Source organism: Sphaerodactylus townsendi, linkage group LG11, assembly GCF_021028975.2.
Source record: "Sphaerodactylus townsendi isolate TG3544 linkage group LG11, MPM_Stown_v2.3, whole genome shotgun sequence".
Taxonomy (NCBI): Eukaryota; Metazoa; Chordata; class Lepidosauria; order Squamata; family Sphaerodactylidae; genus Sphaerodactylus; species Sphaerodactylus townsendi.
The window spans coordinates 48,635,533-48,658,722 of NC_059435.1; the positions used below are offsets into that span (position 1 = coordinate 48,635,533).

General features: G+C 49.2%; 1 protein-coding gene across 1 annotated transcript in view; it reads right to left on the reverse strand.

Moving 5' to 3' along the window:
* The window catches only part of NXPH1 (neurexophilin 1), a 191,635-nt gene extending 173,542 nt beyond the window's left edge, over positions 1-18,093 (reverse strand). Inside the window, exons 1-2 of the mRNA XM_048511019.1 lie at positions 17,977-18,093; positions 17,141-17,302 (exon numbers count right to left, since the gene is read on the reverse strand). Coding sequence (XP_048366976.1) covers positions 17,141-17,194 — 54 coding nt within the window. The 5' untranslated portion in view covers positions 17,195-17,302; positions 17,977-18,093. The remainder of the gene's footprint in view (positions 1-17,140; positions 17,303-17,976) is intronic.
* Between the last annotated feature and the right edge of the window lie 5,097 nt (positions 18,094-23,190).

Below are 23,190 nucleotides of genomic sequence, written 5' to 3' on the forward strand. Positions count from 1 at the left end.
AAAGCTATTGAATGGGATTTCCACTCTACCACGAGTCCTCATGGATTCTCACTTGTATTATTTTAGTATTGGCTTATATCTAATTTTATCTGTTGGATATAGTAGAACTCAAATCGATATACAATAGAGGATGCCCTATTCTTTTATCTCAGCTCCAGTATTAAGAAATGATGTACATGTCTGGATTTTTTTTAAAAAATGGAAAGTGTTTATATCCCACTTCTCATCAAAATGCTGGGTTAAATCTCAGTGTCTTTTGTGTTGAATGAAGGCATCTTACACCAGAAGAAAGCACCAGCAGCCACAAAACAGATCTACAGAATCAAACCCATGGTCCAAAGTGACCCACATCAATAAAAAAATCATGCAGCAAAATCAATAGCCCTCATCAAAAATACCAAAACACAAGAAAGAAGCACGAGAATTAGAAAAATAGTGGTAGAGATTAACAAAAAGCAAAGCTAACTAAACCCTCAAAGAAGGCATCAAGTACCCTTCAGGATGATGATGGAGAATGGTGCAGACCATTTGTGTCCCCATTTGAGTGATGGGCAGGGCATAAATACACTGATATCAGTTGTGACCCCAGCTAGCAATAATCCATCTTACATTTTCAAGTGTTTCATCTTGAATATCTGTGTCCTGTATTTTGATCAAACTCTGTCCTGACCAGGGTTTTTTGGGGGTGCTTGCTTGCCATCTAGTCACAGCTGACTCATGGTGATCCTGCAGGGTTTTCTGCAATCGTTGTTCAAAGGGTTGCCATTGCCTGCCTCTGGTATTCCTTGGAGGTTACCCAACTGTAACCTCCAGGCAAGGGTTTTTAGGGGCAAGAAAATCTGCCCCCAGGTTTTTCAGCCCAGCTGGGAAGATATGGAGATAGTAGTCTATGCAACCAGGGAAGCCAGCCATGATAAGCATCCACCAATGGTCCCTTACACTCACTCCCCTAAGAGCAGCCAGCGGAGCCCCACTGACAACATTGTGGTGGCTTCCCTCACTTGATCATCTCTGACTCTTTTGCACTACTGAAAATCCCTCCACAAAGTCTGCATTTGTTGTCCGTCTCCTCTCTGGAACCTTTGATCCTGGCTTGTCCTACTGCACAGGGCTTGAAATCGCAAAACCATAAACAGCTATTTCTGTATTTATCAAGTTGAACTTCCTTGATATTGGGCAGTTTGGAATAAAAACATCTAGTGTGGGATCCAACCAGTTTTTCCACTCATGACAAACAGTAGATAGGGTCTCTTTTTGGTCACCAGAAAGTATATTTCTGGGATCATAATATCTCCATTAAGGGGGGGGATGGTAGGGGCTGTAATAGAGAGGGGACTTTTGAACAAAGATTGAACACATCAAATCATATCACAGGGTTCTCTGGGATAATCCTGTTCTGTGAACTGGACCAGTATTCATATAATGCTCCTCATGTCTATCTGGCACAAATGGAACATTTCCAAGAAGTGTTTTGATAAACTTTGGATTCCATTTTTGTGCTAACTCTTCATACCAAAAACAGCTCTCTGGCTTGATGTGTCTATTCTTGGTGCTCTTATAAAACCCATTAAGTCAACAGCTGTGTCTCCCATATAATCTGCAATATACTGCAGAGAGTTAGCACTGCTAGACACATAACATGCTTAATTGTGCTCCACATTTTCTGCATAAGTGTACTCTTGGGGGGGGGGGGCATGACGAATTTTTGCTGTGTTGTTAATCACACACTGGAAAACTCTAAATGATTGTTCACCTACAGCCAGTCTGATTTTTCAACACTTCTCAGTATTGCTTAAGATCACTGATTGTGCAGCAAACCTGAATATGCAGGCTTCAGATGGCACCTGTTTTAAATACACATGTTGATCTGCAAAGACTTCTGCCAGTCAGTTTGTCAGTATATAAAGCACCCCTTTAACTTTACACAAGCTGTTTGATACACCTTAAGGCCTATGACAGCATTTCTTGACAAGATAGTTTCACAGAAAAGTTGTTCTGTGAAAAGTTCAGTCAGGAGTGGCTTTAAAACTACATGTGATAATAAATGAACTTTCAGACTGCTTCCTAAGTAATAAAATTGACCTATTTTTTATTGGAGGGGGAGAATTTCTACAGGATACTGTCAATTTAGGGGAGAATCTGACCACCAAAAAGAAGTTAAAGAGGTCCCTCATTTTAACCATCTTGTTTTCTTTTAAAATGTATATTTTCCCCTATACTTAGATTCAAACTCTTCATACACTAAACATAGACCCTGATCCCAAGGTGTTTATTTCACAATAGATCTATTCAGAGTAACAGGCCATATTTCCAAGTATATGTCACAGTGAACTTTGCTATGGATAAAACTAGGACAGTACAGCTCCCTCTCTAATGATCAGTCCTGCCTGAAAAACTACAATCAGTCCACTTTATTCCACCTTTCTGTACATGTGTACATGTGCTATTCAAAGCAGAGTTGAAACAAAGAGTTGTTTAATTGATTAATGGCACTTTTCAAATATTGGCTTTCATAAACCAATCCTTAAAAATGTCAATTGTTGATAGAAATGGTAGAAAATATACATGTCTATGTTCTTATTATTCATTTAAACAGCAAACATGGGCACTTTTACTTGAGTGTAAGAATATTTACTGCTGAATAAAAATGCTTAGGATCAGGATTATTAAAACATTTTTTTCCTGAGATTAAGCTATGTTTTTGTTATACTTATTGAAGTCAAACACATACTATCTTCATAATGCAGAAATAAAGGAAGTCAATTAGTCAGAGAGTCCTTTTTACTTGGGTAATAATTTCCAAATTTATCCATTGCTGGAATATTCCCTGGATATTTAAAAATTTTCCATTAGAGAGCAACCATTTCTGCACTGGAGCTTGGCTTCTTGGACTATATTGTGGGCTCCAGTTCTGGCCAAGATGTTCAGTATCATGAGGACATTAGTAACACAGAAATGCTCTAGGAATTGCTGTGTACGCTCTATGAGGCCTACTGGTCAATTCTAGTTCAATCACAAAGTCCAAAGTTTTTGGCAGACTCTGACATAGTTTTAAGACCATCGGGACATTTCCGGAGAGAACGAAAGTGTTTTTATTCACGCCTGAGTTGAGTAGCTCACATTTGAGATGATCTTAATATATGCCATCTTTTTATTTATTTTAATATTCAAATGGCAATACGTAAAGAAAAAATGACAATAATAAAAAAACAGAGCACAATATCTTCCAATACATTTTAAAGACATACAAATGAATGCAATCCTGAAATACATTATTCGAAAATGAAACATTTTCCATCTCTGAACAAAGCTGTTGCCATTTATTAAATTGTAGGATAGTTAAATACCTATCAAAATTGTTCCCTGCAAACTCAGTGAAGCTCGTGGATTGGCAGAAATGGTACTTGATAACCATTTTTCTAAAAGACAAGTTGATCAACTCTTTTCAATAATTTATCGTTCATCAAAGGTCTGACATCCTAGCGCAAGATGTCTCTCACCATATTAAAATTATCTCTAAAGCAAGAATGTAGATTGATAGATGATAGGTTACAGATATTTTATTAATTAATTAAACTATATATACACCCCCACCTTTCCTCTAGGATCAGAGTGACTGAGTAGATAGATCATATTTACAATTTAGAACCCCCTGTAAGTCTATCAATACTGTAAAAAATTAAAATTAAAAAAAGTGTTCTTTTAAATCCATTCCACTGTGTTGCATGTTTCCTTCCAGAACTTCTGACAAAACCTCCGCCCAGTTCCCATTATCCCCACTCAAAGTTGTTCTTCCTTCACTGGGCACCAGGCATTCTTTCCACAGTGGATGTGCTTCTAAACTGAATGCTCAGAGTCCAATATATTTTTTTCCTTTCCCTGGCGGGGATTTTGGGAAACCAGAAAGGAAATAATGCAGAAATATTTGCATTAGAATGACTTTTAAAGTTCAGCAGGAAGAGAAGGGGGGGCGCACAGTCATCCAAGCTTTTGTTCTCCAATAATCTTTGCATTCATTGCATTTGGAAGAGGAAAGCCACACCGGTTTGCCATTTGATAGACACCAAGGATTCAAAGCAGAGCACTGCCGCAGCCTCCTTTCTTTCTTTCTTTTTTCCCCCTGCCCTTTACACATATGCAAACGAGAACGCCTTTTTGCGCTTCGGAGGGCTGGCCAACCATCTAGCGACGGGCTGCTGCTGCTAATAAGGCGAGAAGTCGGAAAGCAGCCTGCGTTTGGAGCAACTGAACCGGCTCCCCCCCCTCCCCCCCCCCTCCCGCCTTCCGAAGCAACAGGCCTCGCCAACAATGAAAGTCAACCAGCAACCTGCAACAGACACCACGGCGGGGAACGCCGCCCAGGGCCAAAGAGAGAGAGGGATACTTGCAGGAGCCGTCGGTGGGTGCTGGCAGGAGGGGAGACGGCGTTTTAAGGGCCGAAGCTACGTGTCTATTGCCCCTCCGCTTCCAAGAGAACGGAAGAGGCGAAGTATACTCCCTGCCAAGCAAAAAACCAAGCCTGGTGGGGTTCATAATGGGCTAAAGTGCTGGGAGGAAGACCCCATTCCCGGTCCCACCTGGTTTTCAGTGCATTGAATTACATCGCATATCTCTAGGTTCAGGGCTTATTAAAACTGCACGGCTTAGTAATTTGACTCACAGGTATAGTGTACACATGTACAAGGGGGTAGCCATAAGTCAGGTGTGATTTGACAGCTATACATACATGCATGCATATATACACACAAACATAATCTTACAAATAAAAACTGGCTGGCCCGCACCTTATTATTCCAGGCTTTTGCAACTGAGAGGAAAAAGGGTTTGGACGTATACCCCACTTTTCTCAACTGTAAGAAGAAGACTCAAAGCAGCTTACAAACTCCTTTCCCTTCCTCTCCCCACAACAGGCACCTTTGCGAGGGAGGTGGGGCGGAGTGAGTCCTGAGAGAACTGTGACTGGCCCAAGGTCACCCATCAGGACCGTAGGAGTGAGGGAACAAATCTGGTTTCCCAGATTAGGATCCACCGCTCTTAACCATGACACCACTCTGGCATTTCAGTTACCGGCGTCCTCACCACAATCATGAATGAAAGCAATGAATGCAGAGATTCTGCCTTCCAGCAGCATGCCCATTTCCCACACCACTTACTGAGTCTAAAAGAAAACGACGTGTCTACAACCAAGCAAGGGATCATGGGCAAGGACAGACTTTGAACCCACACCTCCTAGCTGTCCCCTTCCCCGAGTTTCGTCAGCCAGACTCCAAGGAGGGAAGGGGCTTCTATCGCCCACTTCCCTGCTCCCATTTTCGGGGGGGGGGGTGTTTGAATGCGCCTGATTTGAAGCGTCGCCACGACGCAATCTACTCCCATCCCTGCTCTTTCTCGTAACTCGTAAGGCTACCCATCACTCATCCAGTTACACCTTCCTTGTCAACTTTCTTGTGTTTTATCGACAACCGCTTCCCTGCGAGCAGAACCCTGAGGGACCGCTCTGTCAATATTAAGTGGGGATTTATGCGATCGAGGGGCAAAGTCAATGATTATCTCTTACTTAACCAGGGGGGAAGGCGAGCTCGTCGGAACGCCAAAACTATCGTTTACGTTTAAGTTAATTGGGCGACCGCTTAATGTTTTTTGACACCGATCACTATGGCTGGCCGATTGCAATAGCTTTCTGATGGCACAGTTCCTAAGGTTTGGCGTGGAACCAAATTAGATTTGTTGCACCGCTCCTTGATTAAAAGCTGTGGATTGATCAATCGATCAATCAATTAATTAATCATTGTTCTTATTTACTGGATCGAGCCGAAAGGACGGTTTGGTCAGGGTAACTACAAAAGGTCTCATTAGCTTTTTTAACGCCATTGAATATTCTGTGACTCCGGTTATTTGCCCCTTTTTCATTGTCTGTAACCTTCTAAGTTAATTTTTCCGTGTGGAGGGGACGGGCCACAGCCAAAGGAGACTTCAGGGAAACTAGTATTCTACAATTCCTAAAAAGAGATGCTGGTTTCCCACTGCCTGTCCTGACGATGATAAATATAAAAAGATTCTTTCCACTGTCCCTGCCAGAGCTCCTTTCTTTCCATGGACTCTCCATAGGAAATAATGAACCCGGCTTCCCCATCTGTCTACATTCAGGGCCAGCCAGTCAGTGATGTAAGAAATAAATGATCTGCTTGCTGGAAAGGGTTTATTCTAATACCTATGAATAACAATCCTTCCCTTTGGTTCTCAAACATAGATAAGTTACCCTCGAAAGTGTAATTATACAGGGGGAGGGGAGGGATGTCCACACAACGGGTCCGTTTCTTTGTGCTGAACCTTTCTTGGAGATCAAATCCTGTCCATTTGTCTTAAAAATTATTCCAAAGGCATCCGTTTCTGCTGAAATGAGCGAGAGGGGGCTGCCTTAAAAGAGAAATGTTTGATTTAAGCAGCGTCACATAAAATAGCACCGATGGTTAATGAGACATCAATCTCAGTTATTCGCTTTCTTTGTTTCCGAAGCAACAGAGGAAGGGTTAGAGGAGCGCTGCTTTGTTAACTCGGCGGAGTTATCGCGATGGGCTAAAAAACGCCACCTGCAAGGAAGGCTATTTATCAAGGTCGCTTTGGTCGCAGAGATTGGATGGGCTTGGGAGAAGGCTTGAACGCTGTCCAGGGTTCTGGTGAGGAACAAACCGCCGAGCTCGGTCACAGGGTTGCGCCTGGGAAGAGGGAGTGTGACACTGTCCAAGGTCCTGAACAGAGCCATTGTTAGAGCATCGCTGCTCAAAGCCGATCTATACCTTTCACTGGACCAAGATCACAGTAACAGGGCAGAAGAGAGAGCTTTCTGAAGTTCTAACCAACTTGTCAACCTTGTTGCCCTGTCCTAGGAATTTGCTTTCACTCATGTCTGAAAGAGAGCAACAAAAGAGACAGATTTTCCAGCTCAATGACACTGAAGACAAATATGCCCTAGGTCAAACCTCAAAGTGGTGTGCAATCTTTTCTGCCAGTCTCTTTATTCTCCTGCTCCAGCTCTGGCTGAATCTTGTAACACCAATAAATTATAATGCACTGGAATTGACCAGCTATAGATAAGGCAAATAAGAGTCTTACTTTGAGGTGGCTGTCAGTGGGGTAGAAAGAACAAGTGAGGCAAACTTAGATGAAGGGGTATCTTTGAAACAAATAAAAGTCTTGTGGTATGAGAGTTTCCAAAATTCCATGTTACTGTACTCTCACAGACAGGATAACTTGAAAGTTCTGTATAACCTGAAAGTTTGTCTAGAAATTAGACACCTATTTTTGTAACTCTTTGCAGTCATAATTGGTTTTCCAGCCTTCCTCTAGTGTCACCTGTTTAAGATCAGCTTACCCCATAAACAGGAGGATTGTTTATTGAATCAGTCTGCTCACTCACTCACTCACCTCACTCTGAATATGCCACGTCCATAGGTCCATCTAGCTGCAGGTTCCAAGACTGGGCAGGCTTTCCTATCTCTCAAGGTTTGGAGAAGCCTCAGAAGAGAAAAAAAAAAGCCTGCCTGCAATTTTGCCCTTGATGATCTTGGTGCAGCAAATGAGTTTCTGGGGTGACATACGAACACCCCAATCCTAGTCATGTGCCTGGAAGTATGTCCCCTGAATTTCAGTAGGACTAAGTAGAAGGCTGTAGAAAGGGATGTTCTTGAGGTTTTCAGAAGCAAGATGTTTGGATTCCCATGCAAAAGTTCTTAAGAAGCTGTCCCAAATGACATGGTTGCATCATCCACAATGACATGACAAGAAAATACTTTACTACTGTACAATGTTTTTTTTTCAGCCAGACCAACAAACCAGTTAAATGAGAATGCTCCCATTTAAGTGTATTAAACACAATCCTATTTACTTGGAAACACGTCTCCCTGGAGCTCAATAACATCTACATTCAAGCAAAACAACAATCCTAAATTCATTTACTTGGGAATTAAGTCCTGAACATGGAAGTGTGCAGTTGTTTCTAAAGTTATAGCCCTATGAATAGTTATTTGGAAATAAATGCTATCCAACTAAGTAGAACTTATTGCCAAGAAGAAAACAACCATTGGACATAGAGCTAACGTTGCAATTCTATCCAAATTTACCCAGAAGTTAGTCTCATTGAGCACAGTGGAATTTATACATCTTTCCATACATACACATGAATATATAGTGGGATAAACACGCACAGACACGTGCACTGCATGACGTGTGCCCCCAATCCATATTTGTTGAGAAGCCCCTGGGGTTCGCTAGGATTTAGTCCCGATTGCAACCTGAACTGGACTGCAAAAGTTCTTGATTCAGGAGCGCCCTGTGGAACAAGCCTAAGGAAGTCTATTCTGAAGTAAGTCCGAAGTAAAGGCTCACTCTCAGGAAAGTGTCTTTAGGATTGCAGTTTAGTGTCCCAAGATTATAACCCTCATTAGAGTTCTTGAATTTTTTAGCATTTTCAGGTAGCAGCAGTAACGCCTCAAATTGACCTCTGCTGTTCTAAAGGCGTTTGATGACTGTAACTTCAGTGCCCCTAAAATCGTAGTATTGGTAATCTTAAATCAAACTGAGGTTAAGGACCTGCTCATATCAGGTCCCTCTGAAGTAAAGGAACTTACTTTATGAAAGAAGGCTGGAATTTGCACAGGCGCTCCCACGCACAACCTTTTACTGACTGAGATATGGTTTCCTGGTTTAAATTGCAGATTTACTCTCAAGAAAGGATCAGAAAGGTTCTCAGAAAGACTCACAGGAGTCAACAGAACCGACATGGGTGATCTTAAAGAGGTTCACAAGGGCATCAAAAGACACTGAGAATCATCCAAATGGATTCATAGACCAAGGGTGTGAGTTATGTTTATGGTAAAGCCAAGGACTCCAAGGGTTGTGTCCTACCCAGCCTTCGCATGTTTATGCCCACCTTGCTCCGAGTTCTTCTCTCCCAGTTCGACAGGACTCCCTTCCACAAGTATTTGTTTCTTTGGTTCCGCCCTTCTTATCAGCCAAAAAGCGACTCCCAAAGGGAGTGGAATCCGAGCAGAAAGACCATAGCAGAAGTGACCTTCAAGATGTTCATAGGGGAAGGGAGGGTCGTCTGAAGTTGGGCCCTGGCTGCTTTCCTTCCGTGCCTGAGAGACTCAACAACAGAAGGTGCGCCTGGGTTAGCAGCCTGAGCTAGGTTCTTCCACCCCGTTTGGCGAAACCATGAAATCGGAGCTCAAGCCCTCCACCCACCCCCACCCCTGTTCCTTGAGGCGGAGCTGTTTCGTGGTCTGGTGTATCCACATGCGCAAGGAGAACTCTCCCATCTGACTTAGTTGAGCCTTCCGTGCTGAACAAGCTCCCGTCCTGCCTGCATGAAGTTCCGACTTAAGGCAGGGCAAGGAACTAACAGGCATGATTTGCCGTTGCTTGTCTATGCACAGCGACCCTTGGTGGTCTCCCATCCAAATACTAACCAGGGCTGATCCTGCTTGGCTTCCAAGATCTGGCAAGATCGGGCTTGCCTATTCAAGCACAGATAAGACCTGAACTTTTATGAAACTACTTCATTTCAATGAAACTTTCCCGAGGTTTTTTTTTGGGGGGGGGGTCTTTTAATGTCGTGGGGCCAAACCTCAGTTTCTCTAGCGGGCTGGTTATATAAGTGTCCCCACATTCCCCACATAAGTGTCCCCACATTCGCAGAAGCTGAATGTGACCCCACAGCCGAAGATCTGCAGGGCTGGAGATCGAAAGGGGGCATGGGGGGCAGAGAGGAGAGGAGAGGAGTAATCCGTGTGTGCCCACTTTCTCCTAATCTGCAAAAGCAGGTCCCGACTGGAGATCTTTGCGGGGAGCGGGCTGGCATTTTCCCCTATCAACCTGACAGCGCCAAGACTCAAGAAATGGCTGGTAATCTTCGTCGGGGGAGCACTTTCATTTAACGTAATTCATTCGACTTTCGCAATAAATTGAGTGACATCCTTACGGCACAGCCTTTTTATCCTTGATGAAGTGCACGCCAAGCTTGGGCAAAAGGCGGGGGGAGGGGGGGAGCAAAGGCTCCCTTCCAGCAGAGTCGTCAACTTGTCAGTGCGCCGCATAAAAAATGGCTAAAGCCCTATTTACCAAGCACCCAGGGGGGCGCTTCAAATGCTAACTTACAAGCGCCGGTTGAGAGTTAAACTAGCTGGTAAATCACCAGGGTAGAGTCGCCAGGAAGACAATGGCGGGGGTGAGGCGGAGAGAGAGAGAGAGAAGTGGGGAGCCTCCTTGGGGTGGGGCTGGGTGGGACGAGGTTGCTCTCCGAAGAAAAAGGTCTTCAAAAGAGACTAAAGAGGATTAAAATGGCTACAAGACAGGCTGCGGTGGGCTTCCAGCCTACTCTCCACCGAAGAGGGATCCGCCCTCCAAAATCCCACACTGCGCTTCTGTCCTTCCACAAATCAGAGGAAGGGAGATTTACAGTGGCGGTTCAAAGGTCCCTTTCCTGGACGTAAACCCCATCGGGTACACCTGTTTAGAATTGCTTTCTGAACTAGTTGATCATCGGGGTCTGCGAGGAAAACCTGACGGGCGCCTCTGGATCCTCTCGCCTGTCCTTGACTATGTGCGAACTTGGGAAGGTGAAAGAGTGGGAGGGCGTCACCGCCACCACCGAATTTCCCCGGTTTTGGATATACTATAAGTGAGGAGCCAGAGGGGAAAGCGAGGGATCCGAGGCTGCGATCCCACCCACATTCACCTAGGAGTAAGCCCCATGGACGAGTGGGTTTTACTTCCGAGGAAACATACCGAGGACCAAGCTGCACGGTTGCGAGCCTAAATATCTTTGCTTAAGACGTAAGCGTCACTGAAATCTATGGGCTGCCCTCCAGGAGCGCTTATGGAGCTAGAACGAAAGAGAGAGAAGGAGAGAGAACACGGCTCAGACCAAATCAGGCTAAAAATAAATCTGACCAAAAAGGGACATGATCTAGCTGGAACTGCTTATACATTGCTTATATTAACTTCTGTCGGATGTGTTATGTTGTACCCTGTTCCCAGGCACGCCTAAGAACCTGTCGAAATACAATATATTGTTCAGGATCTATGCAGCGTCTGTGCAATGTATACACTACTGCTTATGTGTAGCCTACTAGGTCCTTGTACAATCAGGTGCTTGCACATATGTATGTGTGCTATACCTAGGTGTCCACAGGGGCTGATGGGATTTGTAGTCCATGAATATCTGGAGAGCCGCAGGTTGCAAACCCCTGCATGCTCCCAGACACCTGATTTTTGACTGCCTTCTTACCAGAGGCAAAGCCTGCCTGCACATTCTATTCCGTTTATATGTCTTCAGATGTGATTCTATGTTATACCCACCGAGTATCTTAGCTATGGGTTCTTTCTCACCTCCCCGTTCCCCCCCCCCTGAATAATTTCAATCGGCTCTGAGTCGCAGAACACATCACCAACCCTACCAGCTTGTCTGCGTAGTTCTCCCTCCACCCGCCAGCCCCTTCGAGTCGCCACTAACAGCCAAACGCCTCCACAGAGGTGTCCTCTGACAAATCTAGCCAAGAGGGGCTCTTTCCTGGAAGAGGGCTCGGGGGGGGGGGGGGGTTGCATATAATGTCGGCTGCCAGGCTGAAGAGTCTAAGGAAAGTACCCTTGGTAGAAAAGGAGAGCCCTTCTGTCTGCCCACACAAGAAGCCCATAATCCCAGTTGGGACAGAAAGCAGCCGAGCATCGCCGGCAGCATCAAACTTAGAAGGGGGGGGGGCTGTTCTAAGGTCGCTTTCCTGGGGGGGGGGATCTACGCCCCAGTTCTTGAGCCAAGAGAAAAACAAGCGTATTCGTCACGCCTTTGGTAACAGGCCCCGACACCTTAGACAGGAGTACACACGACAGCCTTCCAACCAGCTCTGACATTTAACAGCTACATCCGCAGAGCAAAACGACAAGTGCTGTTTAAAAAAAGCTTCCCCGCAAGGCATACCCCGTAGGACGCCTATAAGGAGGCACTATTGGACAGTCGGCTGCTTTTAGACTCTTTTGGATCCCACTTTCCGATTCTGAGTTAAAAGCAAGAGGACAGCCCGGCCTGCAAGCCACCAGAAGGTGTCAGAGAAGCCAGCCTAGAGTCGCGCTTATGGCTCATTGCTTCAACATTTCAGAGGCGGCCCAAAGCGCCTTTGGGCGGAATCTGAGTCCTCTGAGCTGCCATAGAGCTTACTTCCAAGTAAGCACGCCTGGCTCATGGATTTCAGGGCATTTTGCGCCTCATGTCAGGGCATTGGCGTGGCAGTTTAGGACGGAAGCGCCGAGCTGGACTAGAACCGGTATTGGCTTCACTGGCTCACGGACCGAGCCGGGAGAGCTCTCAGTCCTCGGTGCTTGGCGAGATCCCCTCTAAGGCGGTAAGGAAACCGAGGAGTCAAGTCCCTGGACTTGGTCGCCTTGTTTTCAACCCAGAGTTAAGGTCGACAGAAAAAAACTTGCTTAGGTTAGAACAAAAAATGGGTGAAGGGAGAAACAAATCAAAAGTCTTCGGACTTCCTTCGACGGACACGTGAGAGCGGGTCGGTGTAGACGATCCAAAGTCCTGGGAACCCTCGTTTACACGATCGCACCGCCGAATCGAACGACAGGCGCAACCCAACCGCTTCAAGAATCGTCTCCTAAAAGCCAGCCGGCTTCTCCCCACCCTCCCTCCCTCCCTCTCTTCCATCCTGGCAAGGGCGGTCCGGGTGATTTCGACGTTAGCCTGCCAGCCCCAAGACCAAGTTTATTCTGAAGGCATTTGGAAGACAGCAGGGAGACGCCTGGGCCCCCTGGGAGCAGACCGGTCACGCCACTGTTTCGATTTACCTCTAAAATCCGGAGGGTGTGTGTGTGTGTGTTCTGTAGCCACTGAAGAATGCCGGAATGGGTGGGACCGACAGCCCAGACCTTTCGGAACAAAGTATTTTTAGCATCGCCCTTCTGCTCCCCGCCCCTCCAGGAAAAAAAAGTAGGGTTCTTCCCACTTGTAACACATTGATGCGACCAACCCCCCACAACTGAAGACAGGCAGATGAAGGGAAGTCCAAGTGTGTGCTTTTCAGCGAATCCAAGTAAACTAAGTCGGCCGAGGCCCCGATCCTGAATATATTTACATGTTTAAAAAAATATATGCAGTTCATCTGAAGGGAACCTGCTTCTGTCTTTAGGACCAATATTGCTTAGCTGTCAACCAGTGCTTTGGCCTGCGATCCTATGTATGCTTACTTGGTCATCAGTTCCATTTAAAACAGCGGGATTTACTTCCGAGCAAATGTGCATGGGATCTGACAGGTATCTGATTAGTAGATCACAGTCACAGCACCCCATTCCTTAGTTCAAGCGGTCTGGAAAATATGACCTCTAGTCGTTTATGCAAAAAGAAGCCTAATCATGCCATTTACGTGTCTATATTCACACACACACGTTTGTATTTATACATTGCGGTTTCTGTAACTACCAAATATAAAGTCACACCTACAATCAGTCACTGGTGTCCCATTCTCTACAAAAATGCCTGTTAGTATGTACCATTGAACCTTAAACTGGCATCTAGCTGTGTCACATTATCACACACCTCTGTGTTTTAGCGTATATTTAGGGCAGCTCTTCTGGATCACAGTCTAGTGGATGGTCCATACCTGGAGCCTAAAGGAAAATGTCCAGAAATAATATCAGACCCCAGATTTCCTTTTAGGAATCATTCCAAAACTCTGCTGCTGCTGCTCTAACAATCCATTCCACACTTTCACTACTCCAAAGGTTCAGGCAACCACGGAGTGTCATTCAGGGATTTGGAGTCCTATGCACCCAGCAACTTTGCTGTGTTGTTCTGTAGACATATTTAAAATCAGTCCAAAATTCCACTAAGGTGAAGCCGGGGGAGGAACAGCTGGTTTTTACACCTTGATTTTCTCTCCCTTTAAGGTGTCTCTAAGGGGCTTACAAATTCCTTTTTCCCTTCCTCTCCCCACCTCCCTTGTGAGGTGGGTGGGGATGAAAGAGCCCTGAGAGAACTGTGACTAGCCCAAGGTCACCCTGAAGGCTTCATAGGGAGGAGCAGGGAATCAAACCCAGTTCCCCAGATTAGTCAGCGGCTCATGTGGAGGAGTGGGAGATCAAACTGGGTTCTCCAAATTAGAGTTCCACCTCTTAACTACTACACCAGGCAGAAGGAAGGAAGGAAGGAAGGAAGGAAGGAAGGAAGGAAGGAAGGAAGGAAGGAAGGAAGGAAGGAAGGAAGGAAGGAAGGAAGGAAGGAAGGAAGGAAGGAAGGAAGGAAGGAAGGAAGGAAGGAAGGAAGGAAGGAAGGAAGGAAGGAAGGAAGGAAGGAAGGAAGGAAGGAAGGAAGGAAGGAAGGAAGGAAGGAAGGAAGGAAGGAAGGAAGGAAGGCAGGCAGGCAGGCAGGCAGGCAGGCAGGCAGGCAGGCTCAACCTGAAGCCCGTCCTTATTTAAGGCCCTTTACAGTGTAGAATCAGAAATCTTTCATTCCTCAAGGGGAGTGGGAGGCCTTGTGCTTATCAAACGGAGCTCTTCCGTCAATCCCTTCAAGAACACCACCGAGCCTCTTACAGCCGTCTTTGATTTCGCCAGACGCCTAACAAGAAAGGAGTCCGCCTGAAATTCCTGGCCGTTTGAGGGCTGTCTGCCTCTGCAGTGACCTCGGAGTGGCACCGATTTCTAGCTCACAACTAAAACAAGACTGCCTGGCGAAGACTTCGGCAGATCTGGGCGGAGAGAGGCTCCTCGAAGCGGAGATGGGAGGGGGGAGGGCGGGAATCACGGAGGCCCGGCCAGGCCAGCTACTGTGAGGAACTGACGGTTCTTTCGTGTTAGCTATGAACCCCCAAACAGGCGTCAGCCGAACCTCTCGGCATAACAGGCAGAATCCAGAACCGTCTACATTCGCTTTACTCGGGTCTGATGCCCCCGGCCCCCACCCATTTCGTTTCGGTCCTAGTGTTGAGGAGACACGTCTATTCTGCCCCTCACATCCATATAACAACAGGCAGACCACAAAACAGGACATCTTGCGCGGTCCTGGAATCGCATTCAAGTTTCCCGGCTCACGCCTAATAACAGACGCCTTATCTCAGACTTGCTCAGGAGACAACACAAAGAAATTGCCCGGACTTGCAGGAAAGGACAGCGACAGCCTTGGAAACCCTGCCTTGACCCCTACCCGGTTGCAGATGAAAACTTTCCATTTTACTGAATTCCCATTTTACTGGGTCGCATTTTGCCTCTTTCCCCACCCCTCCCTCTTGCCCAATCTGCCGGGGTGGGGGGAACGAGGGAGGAAGTGCGGCATTCAGGTAATGAAGTCTGTAACTAAACGGTAATTGAATCAGCATAATTTGCACACTGAATGGTTTTCAAACGCTCCCAGTTTACAATTAAAGGAGAATTAATGCGCTTGTTTTCAGCCTGCCGCGCATTAGAATAAATCCCGCGCTGTTGTTGCAATGAGTGGGAAAGAGTTTTAAGTGCCAGCACCAACCACAAGGCAGGCGAGCGGAGCGGGGCGGGGGGGCGGAGAGAATCACGCAGTTTATTGATATGGTGCCTGCGAGAGAGAGATTACGTGTTCTGGAGTTTTGGCCACCCCCTCTCAAAAGTGGAGAGGAGAGCCACAGCTAACCAAAAAAAGGGGGGAGTTGACCCTCACACGGAGTCAGCCAAGCTTTCCCAAGCCCCTGCCTCATACGTCATCGGAGGGGTCGCAACAGCTCCAAAAATCCTACCAGGCTCTCCGTCCTAGCTGCAGCCCCCGCAGAGAAGGGAGAGGCGCAGAACCGAATCATTCTTTCCCTGTCTTCTTCCTTAATTCTTCGATTTCTTTCCCTGCCCTTCTAAACTGTGACTGTCCATGGGTGCCGGGCGGGGGGGGGGGGGATGTTGCAGGAGCGCGCAGGCGACGGCATCCGAGAGCGCCGAGCCCCAACTGGAGGGGCTGCCCCCGCGATCATCTACTAACCCTCCCCCCTACCCACCGAGGTGTCCGAGTTGCGTGGAGACTGGCGCACAGCGCCCTCACGCGGACAATCCTCGCCAGTACAGGCCAGCCGCGCAAAGAAAGGAGGGCGCTTGGCTGGGGCTTGAGGCTCCGGAGTTGAGCCTGGGTCGGGGTTCTCTTTGGGTTCGGCTGCAGAGACCCGCCTTTTCGTCCAGCCCGGACTCCGAAGCCCCTTCCACCTTTTCCCCCACCTGAACAGTGATCACTACCCATGCCAGGGCTTAAAAAGCGTGGGGGGGGGGGGGCTGTTTCCTTAGTTTGTCACCCTGTGCAGATTCTGATCCTGCTCAAGGGACCCCCATCGGAAGGTTACATTAAAGTGGATTTGTGAAGGGGGGGGGGGTATGACGCATCGGATACATAAGGAGGTCTTGTGGCCTAAGAGCGGGTCCCTCCTGTCTAGTGCTGGACTGCCTGCCGGCACTGTGTAGAGCAAGCCACAACTCCAGTCCCAATGAGCGCTAAACGCCCCCTGGGGGCAGAGCAGGTGACACCCCGCGGTCACAGCCTCGGGCGGACGGAAGAGATTCGTTTGCTGGAGAAAACAAAATCCGTCCCAAGCATCAGTTCGGACTCCTTAGTTCCAGGAGGGAGAGAGTTGTAGCTACCTGCAGTAAATTTAGAGTTTGTAAGGGGGAGGTCCCGAGTTTGGCACCGTGCGCTCCTCCGCGCCCCTTCGACGCCCTGCCTGTGCCCTTCGCTCCTGGGAAGGAGCGCCACTCACCACCCTCCACGGGGGGAGAAAAGTTTGCCAGTCTCTTTCCCAAGCCTCCCCCCGACTGGACTTGCTAAGAGATGCCGGGATGTACAACCGGGCCCCGCACACGCGACGCGCACACTGACCGACCCGCGCTCAGACCCGCAAGAGCGCAACTCTTTGCCCGGCACGTAACCAAACGCCCGCCAGCCTGCCTCCTCTCCTACGCCACCCCAAAACTACCAGCAGAGGGGAAGCCTGGCAGTCGACATAGGAGGAATGCTGCTGGGGGCAATGAGGCGACTCTGGAGAAAGTGGCTTGAGGATCGTGGGCTTTGCTGGGCGGGGTGCCCTCTTGCCTCCAGCCCAAGCCCAGGCTGGGGGGGGGGGGGGAGGCAATTGAAACTCACCAGGTAAAGCGCGGGCTGTAGCAGGAGCGCGGCGTACCAATAGACGGGCTGCATCCTCCCGGCTCAAAGTTCCGCGGCGGCGCCTTCTGTTGCTCCGGGTTCCTCCAGGAACATAGATCCACCGGGCATCTACTCTATAGCACAAGGAGAGCTCGCGCCAGCCTAGACAAAAACGAAATTATAGACTCCATGACCACAAAACAAGGTTAGACTTGGAGGCAAGTGGGGGGGGGGAACCGGGGGAGGGCAGCGCGGGGGGGGGGGGCAGTAACGACTCCAAGGGAGTTAATCCACGTAGAGAGCAGAGGGCGGGGAAGGAGGGAGGTCGACCGGGCCAAGCCGGCTTACTGCGGAGTGACTCCGGAACAAAGGACGTGCTCGGTGGGGCTGGGGCTTTTTTTAGCGTCTGGCTGTCAGGAGGACGGGAAGAGGAGACGGCTGCGCGATCGCCGCCCCCCCCCCCCCTCCGCACTCAAGACGGACACCAGAGCGTGGAAATGGGAGTTAGGGGGGTGTTAGCCCGGGATCAGGGATCTGCCCCCCCCCCACGCCTCACGCTCTAAACCGAACAGCCCTTCGCACCTCCAAGACGCCAAGAGGGGCCGGTGGCCGCGCACAGAAACACCCCCACCCCACCCCCCCACCCCAGTCAGAGCCGGAGCAGAGCGCTGAACTCTCCCCCGGCCGGCGCGTGCCCTGGGTGCCAACTCCAGCTTCTCGGCCCCATTCCGCCCTCCCTTTAAAAATAGGAAATCCGATCCGACTGACACCCCCACCCACCCCCCCGCACTAGAAAGCAACGCGACCGCGTGGCGAGAAAGGGAAGGGCAACCTACTGCCTGTAGCGACCGAAAGCCAGCGCCGGGGTCCGGGAGTAGTCCATGGAGGAGCCTAGAGGGGCTCGGCGGCGGCGGCTCCGAGGGCGAGGCGAGGCTCCCCGGGGCGCGGCTGCTCCATGCTCTGGCCGGAGGGGTCCCGCTGGAAGAGGCGCCGCCGAGGAGCCCGCATGCGGAAGGGAGGCGCCCGGGGACGGTCGCGGTCGCGGCAAACTTGCACGAAGAAGGCGGGAGACGCAGCCCAGCCTGCCCGGACCGGCCGCCTGTGGCTCGCTCGGGAAAGAGGAGCGGCGGCAGAAGCAGAAGCGGCAGCAGCCCGGCCGTGCCCAGCGATGTGGCTCTACTGAGGCGGACGCGACTCCGCCGGCAGCCCCAGTCCGGCCAGGGCTGCTCCCCAACTTTGGCTCAGATCGCTCTGCAAAGCCCACCACGGTCGAGCATCCCTTTCGCGGCGAGTAGGGAGGGGAGGGAGGAGCCCCCCGCCCCAACCAGGAGCCGAGCGAGCGGCGGACCGGGCGGGCGGGCGGGCGGGCGATGCCGGAGAGACAGGAGCCCCCGGCGCGGTCCCCGAATCGCTGCCGCTGCCGAGCAGGAGAGCAGAAGCGGCGAGCCTCGAACTCGAGCGCCGACTGGGTGGCGGCGAATCACAGCCCGCCCAAGGCGCTGCGGCGCGCTGCCCTGCCGCCAGGGGGCTCCCTCCGCACCCGTCGCTCGGCCGTCGGGGCAGAGGGGACGTCTTGCCCAGCGGTTACATTACATTGGCACCAGGAGGAAAACGGGAGGGTTGGACTGGCTCTCCTTCTCTTCTTTTGCTTCCTTCCTTCCCGCCCCCCGCCTTCTTTCTTTCTTTCTTTCCTTCCTTCCTTCCTTCTTCCTTCCTTCCTTTCCTTCCTCCTCCTTCTTCAATACCAATTAATATCCCATGCATATGAATAATGATGTCGCCCTTGGCTCCCGCACAAATAATAAAGCACTTGAAAGGGAAGGCTTGATGTCTTCCGATGGTTTCCTGGAGATGACTGCAGGGGCTTGCGCGAGATGGCTGGAGAAATGGGGCGTGAAGTCTGGCACCCGAGATAAGAGAAGTTGGGTTACAGGGCTGCGGGGGGAGAGCGCTGCCTGGCGCGCAGATGCCTCTCCCCAGCACCGCCACCCCCGGTCTAGATGTCGGCGCTGGCGTTGGGCAGGGAGGGGGGCGGCCGCCATTCAGCAACTTGGAGTTTTAAAAGCGCCGCCGCCGCCGCCGCCGCCGCTGCTATTTCTGCCTCTCCACACGCGCCTCGCGGCGGTCTCTCGCTTTCCTCCGGATTAATTAATTCAGGATCTCTGCCCTCCTCCGCTTTTTTCCGGACTGAATCCCGTCAGGAAGAATGCCGTCCCCATGTCGGCCATAGGCGGGCACGGAAAGAACGGAAGCGAGAGGAAGCCTTTTCCCAGCCATTTTACACTCCCCCTCCCCAATTTAAAGCCAAGAAGTTATTACAAGACAGCACGTGATCAGGATCCTCTGCCCCACTGCATACATTCTTTGCTGGTCGTCCTAGTGCTGAAAAGTCACACACACACACACACACACACACACACAGGCACACTTTAATGCATGCTTATATGGGAATTAAGGCGTTAATTTTGTAGACTGGACACGAGGAGCTCTAGAAGTAAAAAGAAAGTGTGCGACAGAGAGCGAGGGAGAAAACAAGAGTCTTACGCTTGAACAGGAGTTCCCCCTCTATTCTGGGAGGCAGCGTGTCCTTGCTTGCCAAGGCTCATACAGGAGAACTTTGCCTTTGTGCAAGGGGGCCCCGGGGGGGGGCTATAGCTTGGCATACAGCTGGGCAGAGGAGCAATCTCCAAGACCCTTGCTATGGACAGAGTTCCCTCCCACCTTTTAAAAGGAAATCTGTGGGTTGGCGGTCAAGTCTAAATTCTGTAGCTTGTCCCTGTTAGGTTTCTTTATTTTGGCTGGTGGGGGGCAAGTTTTTCACCCTTCCTAATCTACATTTGACGGCAACCCACCCGCCCAAGAGTAAGCAGTTCTGTACCGCTAGCGCGACGGTGTCCTGGAGCAAAACGGATCCACCCCATGCTCGACCACATGATCTTGCCTTCAACCACCCTGGTCCCCTCTGTTAAAAGATATAGAGCTGAAACTGCCACCATGGACAGCTCCCACCAGCGCGGACAGCGATATTTGGGCTCAACAGGACCTTGCCTTTTCCTGGGACTGTTCTGCTCCTGGTTGAGTTTTGCAACCCCCGGATCATGAATACACGATCAGTGGCCTTAGGCATCTACAGGAGGGAGATCCCAGCCTTTCACCCAGCCTCTGAAACTCTGGCCTGGGGATGGTTGGGGGGGGGGGGGGATCGAAGCCTAACTAGCAGACCTCAGCAGCCTCCTCCTGTTACTTGTTGACGAAAGGCTGTGATTTATCATCTTCCAAAGGAGGAAACCAGGAGACAATCAAGCCCTGAATGCTCCAGCGGAAAAAAGAAAAGGACTCCATTTGTCCTGCCAAGTACCTGCTCCCTCAGTACACATCTGGGTGATTAATGCTGCTGCCTGACATTTTGATACTAAACTCTAAAATATTGTTTCAACTCGGAGGCCTTGCTTTAGAACATTGTAATAAAAAGCCGGTCGGTGATTAAATGCCTTTAGATAAACTGTCTTGGAGTCTGGATGTGACCGTGATGGAGGGCATAACGGACACTTGGGTAAGCCTCCGTGATGATATGGTGGCCTCTGTTCTAGCCCTTTGGGCCCACTGGAGGAGAGTGAAATGTAACCACCGATGTTGGAAACCAGGGCCTTGTCATGAGTCTGCCACACTGTCTGGCACACAGTACAAAAAGAAGAGTGTGGATTTATGTCCTCCCTTTCTCTCCTGTAAAGAGACTCAAAGAGGCTTACAATCTCCTTTCTCTCCCCCTCCCCCACAACAAACACCCTGTGAGGTGGGTGGGGCTGAAGAACTATGACAACCCCAAGGTCACCCAGCTGGTGGTGTTGGAGTACACAAGCTAATCTGGTTCATCAGATAAGCCTCCACGGCTCAAGTGGCAGAGCAGGGAATCAAACCCGGTTCTCCCCATTAGAGTGCACCTGCTCTTAACCACAATACCATGCTGGCTCTCAAAAGGCAAGAGATATAAGCTATTCACAAATAAAGCCCAGCATCAGCATCAGCATCTCCTGAGGTGGGGCAGCTTCTGGAGTCCAGGCACCCATGAGGGCCTGTTGCCACTGCCCCACTTGGTAGTCTTCCTGCCAGCTGCACTTCTGGCCACTTGAGGTGCTCAGGGCTGCTGGGAGAAGGGCATGCCTATGGCAGAAAGCAAAGCCAGTGGGATGGGTCATGGGTAAAGAAGCCAAGTGGGTGGTGGGAGCAGATGGGGGGGCTGGAAAGGGGGCTTAGGAACTCACTAGCCAGCCCCAAATAAGTGACAGTTAATTTCTCTTATTGCATCTGGTTTGGACTCCCTGGTTAATGAAAGTTGTTCAGGCTGCTAAATAAAAGCTATTCTATTTCTATGGCTATTGCCTGTTTATTCCAGGGGTTCCCAGTGTGCTGCTTGTGGTTGTCATGGTGCCCACTGACACCTTTTCCTTGTGCTTACCAAGTGTTTTTAAGAAGTGGGTGAAGTCAGGTAGGGCTTTTGCCCAGCAAGACGTCTGACTGACTGTTGGAAATCTGATTAGCTGTGCAGATTTTTAAAAATGTTTCTTCAGCAGCAGCAGCTGCCAGCACAGCACAGGGGCCCACACTGTGTTACTGAAGTTATGCTGTGCTAATTATTTTGAGACGGGCTTTGCCTCCTGTGCCAGCCATTTTGTGGCAGCCATTTTGTTGCCGTGCTCACTCTGTGTCAGAATTCCAGACGTGACCACAGGCTCAAAAAGGTTGGGGACTCCTGGTTTCTACCGCCCAGAAATTTTTATTTTTGCAGAGTTTTATCATGGTAAGTCCTCTAAAAGTCCCTCTTATGCAAGTCTTACTAGTGCTGTCACTTTTATGAGTCTCAGTGGACTCACAGTCGAAGATGCAAAATATGACTTTGGCTTCTTCCTTGCTGGGACTCAGTCTGGGCCAGTTCCTGCCTGCTTACTATCAACCCTCATTTTAAATACAAGGGACTGAGGCTAAGAGAGTGACTTGCCATCCCCCTCCAGTATACTTTAAATAGAAACATTTGGTTTTCTTTTTGAAAGAAAGAACCACATCTGATTTCACGCTGAGCCACATTTGGCTCTTGCTGATTCCTGCACTGTAGTAACCATTTACTCCTGGGTTAGTTCATCCACACAGGAAAAGAATTTCACTGTGACCGTTGTGCAATATCCAGTGACATGTAGATGCAGCCCTACTCTCACCCACTGACAAATCTCTCAAATCTCTCAAATTCTCCTCCCTTCTATTTTCCCTGCTTCAAAAAAATCCTGAGCTTCCTGTTATCCAAGCTTTACAAAACCATTAACCTGACCTTGCTGTTGCTTCTCCCATTATGCATTCAATGAGAGATAGGAAGTGTAGAGTTCAGGCTGTTTAAAAATGTGGACTAGCAGAAAGTCCTTCCACAAGACAGTAAAAATTGCAGCTCTATAGTGGTTCAAAGCTCAATAGATGGAATTCCATGACCCACTTGAGGGTTTCAACCCATGAGTTGAAGACCACTCATCTATGTTATCTCAAGTCCAGTACAGCAGAACGGATATGACTCAAGGAGAGTGGGCAGGTTGCAGGCAAAGACACATGCCCCAAATCTAGCAAGGAAGGTCTGCCTGGGGATGCAGGTATCTGTATCAGGAGTGATTTGTTCTTCCATGCGATAGAAAGAACTAGGTAAGGGTCAGTATGGTTGGAACAGAAGTTCCCAGTGTATCGAGTACAGTTGCACTGGGGCAAGTGTTTTGACATTTGAATCTGAAATTTTTCAAAAAGATTCACAATTGTATTTTCTTTTGAGAAACTGTGCAATCAAAGGTGGGTGGGCTTAAGGCACATTGGAAGTGGCAGAAGGATTGTGCCAGTGCCAGCACCACCAGCACCACGCAAAGTGACAAGGACACCAGCACAGAGGGACTTACCTTGGTAACAGAGCACCCCAGAGCCAGAACACCTTAGGCCACCTTAGGCCACCTAAGTCGTATCCCTCTATAGCAGGGGTCTCCAACCTATGGCCCTCCAGATGTTCATGGACTACAATTCCCATC